The sequence below is a fragment of the Zingiber officinale genome, chromosome 9B, assembly GCF_018446385.1.
Source record: "Zingiber officinale cultivar Zhangliang chromosome 9B, Zo_v1.1, whole genome shotgun sequence".
Taxonomy (NCBI): Eukaryota; Viridiplantae; Streptophyta; class Magnoliopsida; order Zingiberales; family Zingiberaceae; genus Zingiber; species Zingiber officinale.
In genome coordinates, this window is record NC_056003.1 from 47,791,343 (window position 1) to 47,805,842 (window position 14,500).

The following is a 14,500-nucleotide window of genomic DNA, read 5'->3' on the forward strand; positions in this document are numbered from 1 at the left end:
AAGAAAGTTTTATAAATTTTACAACTCTCTTTTAAAACCTTGTGGCCTAATTTAAATTAGGAAAATTTTATAAATTTTTAAAATCTCTCTTTTTACAAATTGTAAATATTTGAGAAAATTTAAAAATTCAAAAACAACCTTCTTAATTTAAATATTGTGGCCGGCCCCCTTGCCCACTAGAGAATATGTGGCCGGCCATTGCTTGGTCACCAAGCAATGAACCGGCTCCTTCTTGGACACCAAGATAGACTTTTCTTTGGATGGACTTGAGGCTTTATTGAGGCTACAACAGGGACCTAGAGGAGAAATTGGTTTTGGCCTTCCGATGATCTTGAGTATTCCGTGCTCGCCCCGAACACACAACTCAAGTTCATCGATAATAACTCATTCCACTAGAGAGTTATTACCGCACTTCCGCACCAATCCCAAATTACATTATGGGCTCCTTCTTATCATGAGTGTGTTAGTCTCCCTGTGTTTAAGATTACGAATGTCCACTAATTAAGTGAGTTACTGACAACTCATTTAATTAATATCTAGCTCCAAGAGTAGTACCACTCAACTTTATTGTCATGTTGGACTAGGTCCACCTGCAGGGTTTAACATGACAATCCTTATGAGCTCCTCTTGGGGGCATTCTCAACCTATATAATTAGGACACAGATTCCTTCTATAATCAACAACACATACTATAAGTAATATCATTTCTCAACTTATCGGGTATATTGATTTATCGAGCTAAACCTCATCCTTTGATAAGTCAAAGAAATAAATATTAAATATACATGCTTGTTATTATATTAGGATTAAGAGCACACACTTCCATAATAACTAAGGTCTAGTTCTTTTACTAAGCCAGTACAAAAAGAACTTACATTAATGATCCTACTCAATACACTTAAAGTGTATCAGTGTAATTTATTAGTCAAGATAAACTAATACTTAATTACACTACGTCTATTCTGATGGTTTGTTCCTTTCCATCTTAGTCGTGAGTAACTGTTTATAATTTATAGAGAACCGACAACATGATCTTCTAAGTGTGACTCCACACTCCATGTTATCTACTACATAAATTAATTGAACAATTACATTTAACAAATAAATGTAAACATTTGACCAATGTGATTCTTTATAAATGTGTACAAAAGCTAAACTTTTAAGTATACACTCCAACAGGTAAGACTCAGAAAATCTCATGGTCAATTAACTATAACCAACTTTTCTTTGATCAACTTCTAGTATAATACTCTAGCATACTGTTGGCATTCTCGAGTGGACTGATGAAACTCACAATAGGGTTCTGCCATAAATTCCCAACTTGACTCTGAATTAGGGGTCGGGGCGCTTCCATTGTTTGCATCGCTTTTTCCCCTCTATAATTTGTGAAATCTCGATTCCGCAAAGGGGGAAGGGGAACCCTCCGATCCAATTGAACAAACACAAAGGCAGGGGTTGGCACTTCTTTCTTTTTTGCCAACTGGGCTTCTTCCACTTGGACATATTCAATACTTGAGCTTGTAACCTATTGAAGTCAGCTAGGGGCTTTTTCACTAGGGATCGAAAGAAATCTCTATCGATTAAGCACTGTGAGAATACACTGACTTGCACTTCAGCAGTAACAAAGGTGCATCAATAGCTACCTAATTGAACCTCTACATGTACTCTTTTAAAGACTTTTTAGATTTTTGCTTGAGGGCAAACAAATCGTGCGGAATCTTTTGATATCCCTGACTAGTGGAAAAACACCACATGAATATAGCTTTAAAGTATTCGAAAGACTGGATGGAAGATGTTGGAAGGCGATTAAACTATCTTTGCGCCAAGCTTGATAGAGTTGCCAGGAAACCTAACATTTAAACCCATCTGTATATTGATGCGGTAGAGAGGCGTTTTCAAATTTACAGTTGAGATCCTTAGGGTATGTCATGCCATTATACTCTCCAATTTGCAATGCTTGAAAAAGTCTTGGTAGTTCATCTTGAAGGATATTCTACAAGAAAGGAAAACCCCTATTGTCATGTACTTTGCCCGATAAGCACACCCTTTCCTCTGGGGGACTTCAATGGGGAGTTTTCCCTTAAGACCCCAAAAATTCTTCTCTCATAGTGAAAATACTGGCCTCGGTAGGGAATGCCTCTTTAGGCATTTCTACAAGCCAAGTTGATTTTTGTTGTAGTGTTGGTGATGTTTCAACGAGTTGGAGCGATAGCTCATTCAAGGGGTTGGGCACAGGCGGTGTGGACTACTGGGATTGTCCTCGCAACACAACTTGTATTGTAGCCGCAACTAGTTTATGAAGTCTTTCATAGTCATGGTGATGGCGCTTGATCTTTCAATATCCTCAGCGTTGGATCTTCTAATGTTGTCCATCTTACAATGTCTCAGTTCAATTCTTAACTTAGAGTTCCTAAAAATGACATCAATTTGATTCTGCCTAAGAATGCTGATGGTCGACTCATTGGTAATTATTCGCTGAGGTCGGTTGTGATCACCTCCCTGAGAACACCAATGGGTGAGTCATCAATGAGTAGGTGTCAGTGTAGACTTGACTATCAATCGCTAAGCTACACAAAGACCGTAAGGAGATCAGCCGAGGCCTGTGTAGTAGAGAAAACGAAGGACGAGAGATTAGAGGGACAACCAAGGAATTCCCTAGCGATGCCACTCCGATACTCAAGTTAGGATTTGGTGGAGTGAAGAAGAAAATGAACAGTTTTAGGGGGTTTGTGAGAATGATGTGCACATACCACTTTGCATAAAGGTCGACTACCTTTTATAAGGTGGAATTGTTTGTCACGTTCTTCTCGTTTTTCGCAACCATTACCATGTTCCCAAAAATAAACGGTCATTACAATATATTTATTTTGGAGTAAATATTTATCTTTTTCATCGTTCTTATGATAATGGTTGAGCTGTCCACGTCCCTCATGAATAATAGTTCATTGTTTTTAACTCTTGATAGTTGAGGTCATTTCTGTTTAGCCAAAGAGAGTTCGAAAATCAAATCGGGGGTCGAGAGCTAGGAGTGGGTAGTTGAGAGCCAAAAGTCAAACGTCAGGAGTCGAGAATACAACTTTCTTAACTATTGTCTGTCACCCTGATAAGACTGACCTTTTTAATCATATGACATTCGTTGATTACCCCTTATCACATGTAAACATCTGTCCTCTTTTAATTAATTAAATTGAACTAAACACCTAAATGTAACATAGTGGTGTTGGTGTATTTTTTTTTACTTTTTATTGATCTTTTTTATATATTTTTTAATTTCTTTATTAAAGTTTTAAAATTAACATTAAAAATAGATAAATTTAGAGGATTATGCCGTGTTTAGCGATGATTTTTTTTTTAAAATAGTTTAGTTCAATTTAATTAAATGAGAGAAGAAAAAAGTTACATGCATCTGAATACATTTTTTTTTAAAATTGTGATTTCGATTCTTTGGAAAAAAAAAAGGTAATAAGTTAGCTGTGATTCCGCCGTTGACGGAAAGAGTAAAATACGAAATAAGTGCGCCCTAATTAAGTAATTAGATACGTCTTTTTTTTTTTGGGAATTCAACAACTTTAAATGCGCTCTCTAGGAAATTACTGAAGCTTTTATGTTCCATGCAACCACTAAGATTGATTTGAATATCGTGTCAACCTTCTTTCAGGAATCAAAGAAATAAGATTTAGTATTTTATTAGCCGCATAGCATGACCTCATGATATTGGTTATCTAGGCCACCTAACCAATCAAATTCTAGGCTTTTAGGCTTTTCCAGTTCCTACCAACCCTTATAATTAGTTGATCCTCTTTTTACTCATGTTCAAGCAGATCACCTTCCAGGACCGTCCATGCAACATATAAAACCATGCAAACTTAGCATTCATTCTCACCCCAACTAGCAAGGCAAACATGGCTCGTTTTGATTTACTCACTTGTTGCCTCCAGGCCTTGTTAGCTCTAGCACTGATTGCAGCTGGGACCTTCCTCCCCTCACAAGCACAAGACCCTTCTCGGTTGAGCTTAAGCTACTACTCGAAGACGTGCCCGACAGTGCAAGACATCGTGCGATCCGAGATGGACTGCGCGGTGAAAGCCAACCCTCGAAACGCCGCGTTTATCATCCGCCTCCATTTCCATGATTGTTTTGTTCAGGTCAGTATGCTAAGATATGTTTCATACGTCAAGCAATTGTAGATAAGAAAAGGCTTAGAGGAATATCTAAATCTTATGCATCCACCAATTATTATAATGTTTAACAAAAATGCTTATGCAAAAATTATCAAAAAGACGCTATATCTCTTTTTTTTTTGTTTTCTCTGTCTCAAAAATATCAAAAGTAGTTTATAGGTAGCAATTTTGATTAAGTTGGCAGCTAATTAACGTGTGTAAGTAATGTTCCAGGGGTGTGATGGATCAGTATTGCTCGATGACACTGCGATCTTGATAGGAGAGAAGCATGCCGATCAAAGCGCCAACTCCCTTCAAGGCTTCGAGTTGGTGGACAAGATCAAGGAGAAGGTAGAAGCCGAGTGCCCTGGCGTCGTCTCCTGCGCCGATCTCCTTGCTATAGCAGCAAGAGACGCAACCCTTCTGGTACATTTTATTCCCACCTCATGATCATTATAATACTGTTCAATAGTAAAATTATTGTCATGTGATGGAAGGTTCATGTACCAATTTTTATTAGCCTCCTCGGGGTGGTGCGATGGTTAAAACATGGGGTGTTGTCACATGAGATTTTGGGGTCAAAATTTGACGTAACCGAGCATAACCTCCTCCATGTCTTGGTCATTTGCACTAATGGTTAGTAGCCACCCGTGATTTACCTCCTTCGTGTTGGCCTAGGGACGGGTTGACAGGGGACGCTGGAGACGAGCAAATCACCTTTTTACTACATGTACCATTTTTTATTATTATTATTTGTACTATTCATGTTGGGAGGTGCTGCAGGTTGGAGGACCTTATTGGGATGTGCCAGTGGGGAGGTTGGATTCTAAGACTGCCAGTGTGGATTTAGCGAACTCAGATATCCCAACTCCTCAGCAAAATCTCGCCACCTTGATCGCCAAGTTCTTGGAGAAAGGGCTGTCTGTCACTGACATGGTTGCCCTCGTGGGCTCGCACACGGTGGGCATGTCCCGGTGCGTCAACTTCCGGGACCGCATCTACGGCGGCGACTTCCTGCTCACCTCCAAGAACGAACCGGCGTCGCAGTTGCACCTCGCCAAGCTCAAGGAAGTGTGCCCGGCCGACGGCGGCGATGACAACGTCGCCGGCTTGGACTACTACTCCCCCTCCGTGTTTGACAACGCCTTCTTTGAGAGCCTGCTGCAGGGCTCCGGCGTCCTGAACTCCGACCAGGAGATGTACTCCAGCTTCCTCAGCTTCCAGACCTCGCACATCGTCGACAAGTATTGGGCCGACCCCGAAGCCTTCTTCAAGGACTTCGCCGACGGCATGGTCAAGATGGGCAACATCACTAATCCTGAAGGAGGCGAAGTGAGGAAGAACTGCAGATTCATCAACACTTAATTAATCGTGGTAATTATATATATGTGAGCTAAGTATAAATATATATAATTTAAATATGAGGTTCTAGAAAATAATGTTGAGAGATTAAATATATAATTGCACCCTAAATACTTCATAGTATATGTGTGTTATAGTCAATAATTAATATCCTGTTAATTTGTTCCTTTTTTTTTTTTACTTTTAAGCATATCACTATTTGTGTTTTAATGATATGATTAATATAATATTATTTTGCTTATGTTTCAAACATGCCACTCTTCATTGATATTGATGTACCTCCTATGCAATTTCGAATGGGCCGGCGAGGATGCTGTTGATGAGGATGTTGGTAGAGAGGAAGAGAATAAGGAAAACTCAACAACAATTATTTTTAATCTTCTTGATTCATCCAAATGAGCGAATGACAGATATATGGACATATTTAACCTAAAAAAAATTCTTTAAGAAATATATATAAAAAAGATATTTTAAGAGACACTTCTTGCATGACTAAATGCTAAGAAATTTAGATTTAGATTAAAATTAATGAATAATATTCTATATATATATATATATATATATATATATATATATATATATATATATATATATATATATATATATATATATATATAATCCGATGATAAGGATAGGGGATCCATTCAGGTAGGGGTCAACGACATGTAGAGGCCAAAGTTAAGAGGGTCAATCTTAGTACCTTGCCAATCGGGGAGGTCGCCTGGCCGACCGGCCGGGGTAGTTTTCAGGTTGGCGCGAAGGCCAAAGTTAAGAGGGCCAACCTTAGGACCTTGCCGATCGGGGAGGTCGCTAGGTCGACCGGCCGGGGTAGCGCCTCGATCGGTGCGAAAATAGCTCGCCCGCTGGTCGGGTTTCCGACGTTCCTGAGTTGGCATACGATGGCTGATATGTCGAGCGTCCGGCTCGCTCAGCTGGACCGTCGAGCAACGAAGGTCACATTCGTCCGAGTATATGGCCGAGCGGCTCACCCGCCCAACACGGTAACAGACAAAAGGTATAGAAGGAGACAAAGGGGACAACTGAAGATATCCTTCTCGAGACATGTGTCGCTGACAGACAGCATGGTCGGCGGCCGGACCAGACAGAGAATCGTACGGTGGAAGTTTCCACTGTCACGTCAGAGATATGCTCGGACGGTTGCGGCATGGTGTCAGGCACGCTTTTCTGACACATCCAGTTTGAGGTACGCTTTAGGAATCATGCATGCCTCGAGAAGCGTGCACGCGCCTCCTAGGGGTCCTATATAAGGACCCCCAAACTTCAACGGAGGTATGCATCACTCATCTAATGTAGCCACAATTTCGTTACTCTGTTTCTACTTCTCCTCGTTGCCTGACTTGAGCGTTGGAGGGTCGTCGCCAGGAACCCCTTCCCGGCTCGGCTTTGTTGTAGGTTCACCGGAGGTCCACGTCATCACGAAGACCACACGAAGGCAACAGAGAGCGCCACCTCCCCGGCATCCGTCGACTTAGCTTTCAGACATGATCAAATTGGCGCCGTCTGTGGGAAACACACCTGAATCCGAACCCGAGACGATAGAAGAAGCCGGATGCCAGCACACCGTGGCGCTCTCCCAAGAAGAGCTCGACGCGCTCATCCAGGCGCAAGCAGCGAAGATGGTGGAGCAGCAACAAAAGGCGCACGCCGAGCAGCTAGCACAGCAGGCCACCTCAGCGTCAGGTGGCCGAGTGACACTAGAAGATCGGTCGGAGCAATTCTCTACGTGGGCGCAGAATAGAGGGCAGACCGGCATGCCAGGAGAGGCACTTGCTGCCCCTATCCCGTTCCATCGGGCCCTGTTCCAGACTCCATCTGAGCTGGCCCAAGCTAACCAGGGATCATCCGATGAAGCGCCCGTGTGGGATGCCAGGAAGGGAAAGGCGCCTCGGATTGAGTCATCTCCCGAGCGGATCAATTGCCAGTTCTCTAAGGCAATTCTACAAGACCCGATCCCAAAGCATTACGCTTCGCTAGTGATCGGAGAGTATAATGGGACAACCGACCCGGACGACCACCTCGGTAAGTTCGGCAACGCCGCCACACTTCATCAATACACCGACGGAGTAAAATGCAGGGTCTTCCTCACCACCCTGTCCGGCTCCTCACAACGTTGGTTCCGGAGGCTACCGGAAGGATCGATTCAGAGTTTCAAGAATTTCCGAACGGTTTTCCTCCACCACTTTGCGAGCAGTAGGCGCTACCAAAAGACCAGCGTCAGTCTGTTCTCCATGAAGCAAGGGGCTAGAGAGACTCTCCGAGCATACATCCAGTGATTCAACCAGGCCACTCTGGACATTCCCGCAATCTCATCCGAGACCATGATGCACGCCTTCACCCAGGGGCTGATGGATGGCGACTTCTTTCGCTCGCTCATCAAAAAGCCGCCACGTGATTATGACTATATGTTGAAAAAGGCGAGCGAAAACATCAACGTGGAGGAGGCGTAAGCGGCCCGTTAAAAGGAAACATCGACAGAGTTAGCAGCACCGGCCGAGCGGAGGCCTCAAGACATTCATCAACCACCCAAAGGACCCCGGGTCGAGGGGATGAGGCCGCATCAGGAATCAAGGCCGCACGCTGTCTAACACGTGGAGGTCGAACGGCCTAAGCCGAGAGGAAAGGTATGGACTCCTATGTTTTGTTCACTTCATCAATCAGCAACCCACAACACCTGCGACTGTCGGAGTCTCGCCCCGGTCACTAAGCCAATGAACTATCGCTGTCGATCACCTTCGCATGATCGGCATTATAATCATCAAAACGTCGGACGGTGAACAGCCAGATAGTCACCCGAGCAGCGACATCAGCACCAACCAAGAAGCAACCCCTGAACCTCCCAAGAGCGAGCCAGACCGTCTGCTCGGGAGGAAGAAAATAGAAGCAACACCACTCGGGGGGAAATCAACATCATCTCTGGAGGGCCAACCAGCGGAGACTCCAACCGAGCCCGCAAGTCGTACGCCCGACGGTTGGAGATCCATGATATAGGATGCAGCCGAGAGAAGGCGAACGAGCCCGAGATCAGCTTCAGCCCTAGCGACCTCGACGGAGTTGAAATGCCTCACGACGACATCCTCATTATCCGAGCGGTAATAGCAAACTACACTATTCATCGCATCTTTATTGACAAAGGGAGCTCAGTCAACATCATCTTCAAGAGGACGTTCGACCAGCTTCAGATCGACAGGGCTGAGCTGCTGCCTATGATAACGCCCCTGTTCGAATTCACTGGTAACGAGATTCAGTCGGTCGGCCAGATGAAATTGGCCATTTCGCTCGGTGAAGAGCCTCTCAGAAGGACGCGGACCACTAACTTCATCGTAGTGGACGCACCCTCGGCGTACAACGTCATTTTGGGCCGTCCAACCCTCAGTGAATTCTGGGCTGTCATCTCAACATTCTATCAGAAGATCAAGTTCCCTGTCGAGGACCAAGTGGGAGAGGTCAGAGGCGATCAGTTGGCAGCGCGGCGCTGCTATGTGGAAATGGTCCGAGCTGAGTCAAGGTCCTCTCGGAAGGCCCCCAGATCAAGGTAAATGTTATAACTGAAAGGCCTCCCACCTTAGTTTATGAAGAAAAAGAAGAAGTGCAGATCCGGGATGACCGACCGGAGGCCACCACCTTCGTTGCATCCGACCTGGAAGCGGGCCCGAAGGAGGAGCTGATCAGGTGCCTATAGCGCAACAATGGTGTTTTCGCGTGGTCAACACACGAGCTACCAGGCATCTCGCTGAGCGTCTCACAACACAAGTTTCATGTCTGACCAGACGCTCGACCCGTAAAGCAGAGGAAGAGGGATTTCAGCGCGGAGCAGAATGTCATCATCCGAGCGGAAGTCGAAAAGCTTCTAGAAGTCGGTCATATACGGGAAGTGCAATTCCCGAGCTGGCTCGCGAATGTGGTGCTGGTCTCCAAGCTGGGTAACAAGTGGAGAGTCTGCATCGACTTCCGGGATCTGAACAAGGCATGCCCGAAGGATTTTTACCCTTTGCCCCGGATTGATCAAATGGTGGATTCGACGGCTGGGTGCGAGCTGATATGCATGCTGGATGCATATCAGGGGTACCATCAAGTGTCGCTCGCCCATGATGATCAGGGGAAAGTAAGCTTCATAACTACGGACGACACTTACTGCTACAACGTGATGCCGTTCGGATTGAAGAACGCAGGTGCTATATATCAGCGGCTCATGAACAAAGTGTTCCGGAAGCAGATCGGGCGAAACCTGGAGGTATACGTTGATGACATACTTATTAAATCAATCCGAGCGGTCAACCTTTATGCAGATATAGAGGAAACCTTCGGGACGCTGAGGGCATACAGAGTCAAACTAAATCCCCAGAAGTGTCTGTTCGGAGCAAAAAGTGGGCGCTTCTTGGGGTACATCGTGACTGAGCGGGGCATAGAGGCAAATCCTAGTAAAGTGAAAGCGCTGCAAGACATGCCGCCTCCCAGAATTCTGAAGGAAGCTCAACGCCTTACGGGACAAATAACTACGCTGTCCAGATTCATCTCGAAGACCGCCGACCGGAGCTTGCCCTTTTTTAAGATTCTGCGCCGAGCCACTAAGTTCCAATGGGACGCAGAGTGCGACAAAGCCTTCGAAGAGCTCAAAGTATACCTCAATTCCTTACCTGTGCTAGCCAAGCCGGTTGCCGGGGAAGCCCTTAGAGTTTACTTATCCTCGACTAAATAGGTTGTCGGGTCGGCTCTTGTGAGGTCGGACGGTGAAGAATAGCCTGTGTACTTCTTAAGCCACATACTAAAGGATGCTGAGTCCTGCTACACTGGTTTCGAGAAGTTAGCCTTTGCGTTGGTACTCGCCGCTCGAAGGCTCCGCCCTTATTTTCTGGCGCACCCGATCATTGTGATGACGAACAACCCCCTGGGGAGGGTCCTTCTCAATCCAGAGGCGTCCGGTTGGCTAATCAAATGGACCACAGAACTTAGCGAGTTTGACATATGGTATCAGCCCCGGACAACCATCAAGGCACAGTCGCTAGCAGACTTTGTCACTGAGGTACAAGATCCCAAGGCCGAAGCCACCTGGCAGGTGTACGTGGACGGATCACCCAGTCGGCAAGGAAGTGGGATCGGTGTGCTGTTGATCTCTCCCCACGGTGAACGGATGCATTTGTCCGTACGGCTGGATTATCGAGTGACCAATAATGAAGCAGAGTATGAGGCGTTGATAGCGGGCCTGCAGGCCGCTCGGCATGTGGGAGCCAGTAAGGTCTTGATTTATTCAGATTCGCAGTTGGCTGCTCAGCAACTTTCGGGAGCTTTCGAGATAACCAGCGTTAGACTCAAGCTCTATGCGGAGGCCTTCGAAAAACTGAAGGCCAGTTTTCGAGAGGTGCTCATCCAGAAGATCCCCCGAGCGGAGAATCAGGTTGCGGATGAGTTGGCTAAGCTAGCCAGCTTGATATCACCGATCGCCATCCAGCAGCCAATCAAGCAGGTATCTCTGGTCGCCCACATCGACTGGATGGAGGGGCTCACATTTCCAAATGACTGGCGGATGACTATAACAGAAGCGCATCGACTGGATGGAGGGGCAACACCTTCCGATCGGTTGGAAGCGCATCTGCTTAGAAGGAGAGCTGGTCGGTTCGTCCTCATTGGCGATCAGCTCTACAAAAGAGCGTTCTCCAGGCCTCTGCTTAAATGTGTTGGCCCGGAGGATGTGGACTATATTCTGCAAGAGGTACACCAAGGCTCATGCGGCGGGCATCCGGGCGGCCGCTCGTTGGCGAGAAAGATTCTTTTGGCCGGCTACTTTTGGCCAACTTTACAGGAGGACACCGCCCGGACAGTCATCACGTGCTTATCTTTCCAAAAGTACCACAATTTCTCACATCGTCCTGCGGAGTAATTAAATACATCCACAGTGTCCTGCCCGTTTGATCAATGGGGCGTGGACATTGTGGGATCATTTGCAATGGCGATCGGACAGTGGAAGTTCTTACTAGTAGCGGTCAACTATTTCTCTAAGTGGATCAAGGCCGAACCAATGGCTAAAATAACCGAGCAGATAGTCAAGAAATTTATCTGGCAGCATATCATTTGTCGGTTTGGCATCCCGTGGTGGCTCATCTCTAACAACGGAAGGCAGTTCTCAGGTCAACAACTCAAGGAGTGGTGCAAGGGGTACGACATCCAGCAGGCTTTCACCTTTGTCACGTATCCCCAAAGCAATGGGCAAGCTGAAGTTGTCAATCGGGAGATCCTGTGAGTTCTTCGGGCTCGGCTCGACCACGACAGCGGGAGTTGGGTAAACGAGCTGCCCGGTATATTATGGGCACTCCGAACAATGCCCAAAGAAGGAACGGGCATGACCCCATTCCACTTGGTGTATGGTGGAGAGGCCATCGTCCCAATGGAGGTCGGGATAGAATCCGATCGGACCGAACACTACGACGAGAACAATGCCGAGCGGAGGCGCTTGGAGCTAGACCTGGTGGACGAGATGTGAGCCAAGGCCGCTGTCCGGCTAATGGTGTACCGACAAAGAATGAAGCAAAACTACAACAGGCGGGTAATTCCTAGATTTTTTCAGGTCGGCGACTTCGTCTGGAAGAAAGTCAAGCCGGTTGGCGATGTCACTAAGCTGGGAGCTCCTTGGGCCGGGCCCTTCAAGATTGTAGAAAAGCTCCGGTCGGGCGCCTATTACCTCGAGGACGAAGACGGGCGGAGGCTAGAGCAACCGTGGAATGCAAGCCACCTCCAGCCGTACTGAGCTACATGAAAGGTGCACCAATGTAATATGTGATATACTTGTTATCCTCTTTTGTTTCCTTCGACCGCAGGAAGTGAAATCAAAAAGGTTTTGCAAAATTATGGCCGAGCGGCTGAGCGGCCGAGCTAGGGTCAAAGCGGCGACCATAAATACCCCGCTCGGAAGACCGTCGAGCGGCGACGTTAAACTCTAGGGTCGAAGCGGCGATCATAAATACCCCGCTCGGAAGACCTTCGAGTGGCAACGTTAAACTCTAGGGTCGAAGCGGCGACCATAAATACCCCGCTCGGAAGACCATCGAGCGGCGACGTTAAACTCTAGAGTCGGACCGGCGACTATAAACCTCCCGGCCGGAACACCATCGAGCGGCGATGTTAAACTCTAGAGTCGGACCGGCGACTATAAACCCCCCGGCCGGAAGACCGTCTAGCGGCGACGTTAAACTCTAGAGTCGGATCGGCGACTATAAACCCCCGGCCGGAAGACCATCGAGCGGTGACGTTAAACTCTAGAGTCGGACCGACGACTATAAACCCTCCGGTCAGAAGACCGTCGAGCGGTGATGTTAAACTCTAAAGTCGGACCGGCGACTGTAAACCCCTTGGCCTGAAGACTGTCGAGCGGTGACGCTAAACTCTAGAGTAGGACTGGCGACTGTAAACCCCCCGGCCTGAAGACCGTCGAGCGGCGACGTTAAACTCTAGAGTCGGACCGGTAACTATAAACTCCCCGGCTAGAAGACCGTCAAGCGGCGACGTTAGACTCTAGAGTCGCACTATAAGCCTCCAGCCTGGAGATCGTCACTCGGCTATGCTAGGGCCCGACTTCTAAGGATGGGTGTGCAGCGACCCTAAATCCCAAGGATAGGCGAAAAACGGTGGCCTTCTGGCACGGCACTCGCTCGGGCCACACGGTTATTTACGCCAACCAAGGAAAACTAGCTAACAAAGCAAAATGTAAAGTTCCATTCAAAATAAGGTTTCCCGACCAAGCGACAGAGTTACAAAAGATACTTTACTCAAGGTAGTTAAAAACATGTTTCGGGATGGTGGTGAGAAGCGTAGCGTGTTCCCGGATAGGAATGATAAAAGACTCCGGAAGGTGACCCTTGGCCTTCAGATGATCCACCGTGGCAGTGATGGCCAGCTCGAAAGCGATGACGAGCCGATTGCAGACCTTCTGAACGAACTCATCCGAGTGGATGTAGCTCTGCCTCATTATTGCGAATCGGCTCGGCTCGACCTCTTGGTACTCCTTGAGGGCAGCGTGTGAAGCCTCGAGAGCCTCTTGAAGGGCCTTCATTTCATCCTTGAGAGCCATCACCTCCGCCGAGCGACCCTTTTTCTCGCCGTCCAGCAGCTCAGCCAATTCCTGCACCCACTGCGCCAAGGCCCGAGCCTCAACATTCTTCGCGTCTAGATCGGCGATAGAGCGATTCTTCCGAGTGGTTGCCAGTTCTATCTTTTGGTCATAGGTTTTGACCTGCTTTTTGAGCTGGCCTAACATGTACGCCTGATCGGCAGATTTCTTCTGCTCGGCCTCAAGCAGCTCTTTAGTCTTCTCCAGCTCCTTCTGCAGCTCGGCGTATGAGGGTGCCTGAGAGGAGGATGGCCCGCCGAAAATTTTGAGCTTCTTCAGCTCTTCCTCTAACATCGCCAGGCGATTGGCGATGGCTACGCTTTCCACCCAGTTCTGACAAACAAGGAGCGGTTAAGCGCTGAACGAAAAAGCCATGCGAATAAGTTTCAGGAAACTCACCCAGGTGGCGTGCTGCATGTGGCTGTCGCCAGCTGACCGGGGGGCATCGCAGCGACACGAGCACGCGCGTCTTCCCATGCCTTGGCTAGTGGCCCGCGGATGGTGATGACGTGTTCAGGAGCCGTCGGCCGAGCGGATTTGGCCACATAGTCCTAAGTTGGAAGGTGCAGGACGACCTTTATGGTGCGACGTCCGCCTGGCGTCGTATGAGCGGACACCGAGGGACCAGATGGCTGGTCGGACGGTGCGGAAAGGATGCCCGAACGACGAATCCTTCGAGGCATGGGGGGCAGAGAGCTCACCGACAACGCCTCGATAGGTGCTGTCAGCAAGTCCAGCTGAGAAGGTGTCCGGTCGGATGAGAGGGCCTCAACTGATGGAGCCTTACCTCCGGGAGAAAGAGTCCCCGTCCGCTTGGGCACTTGTACTGCGGAAGTGGCCGAACGTAGAGGTGTCTCCG

General features: G+C 47.6%; 2 protein-coding genes across 2 annotated transcripts; both read left to right on the forward strand.

Annotated features, from left to right (window-relative positions):
• The first annotated feature begins 3,884 nt into the window (after positions 1-3,884).
• Positions 3,885-5,688, forward strand: LOC122024028 (peroxidase 11-like). Its single transcript, XM_042582527.1, has 3 exons — positions 3,885-4,145; positions 4,395-4,586; positions 4,944-5,688. Exons 1-3 carry the CDS (start codon positions 3,903-3,905, stop codon positions 5,523-5,525), a joined length of 1,017 nt encoding a protein of 338 aa, XP_042438461.1. The 5' UTR covers positions 3,885-3,902; the 3' UTR covers positions 5,526-5,688.
• A 3,999-nt stretch (positions 5,689-9,687) lies between these two features.
• Positions 9,688-11,418, forward strand: LOC122022992. Its single transcript, XM_042581097.1, has 3 exons — positions 9,688-9,712; positions 9,830-10,158; positions 10,312-11,418. The coding sequence occupies exons 1-3, from the start codon at positions 9,688-9,690 to the stop codon at positions 11,416-11,418; spliced, it is 1,461 nt and encodes a 486-aa protein (XP_042437031.1).
• The last annotated feature ends 3,082 nt before the right edge of the window (positions 11,419-14,500 follow it).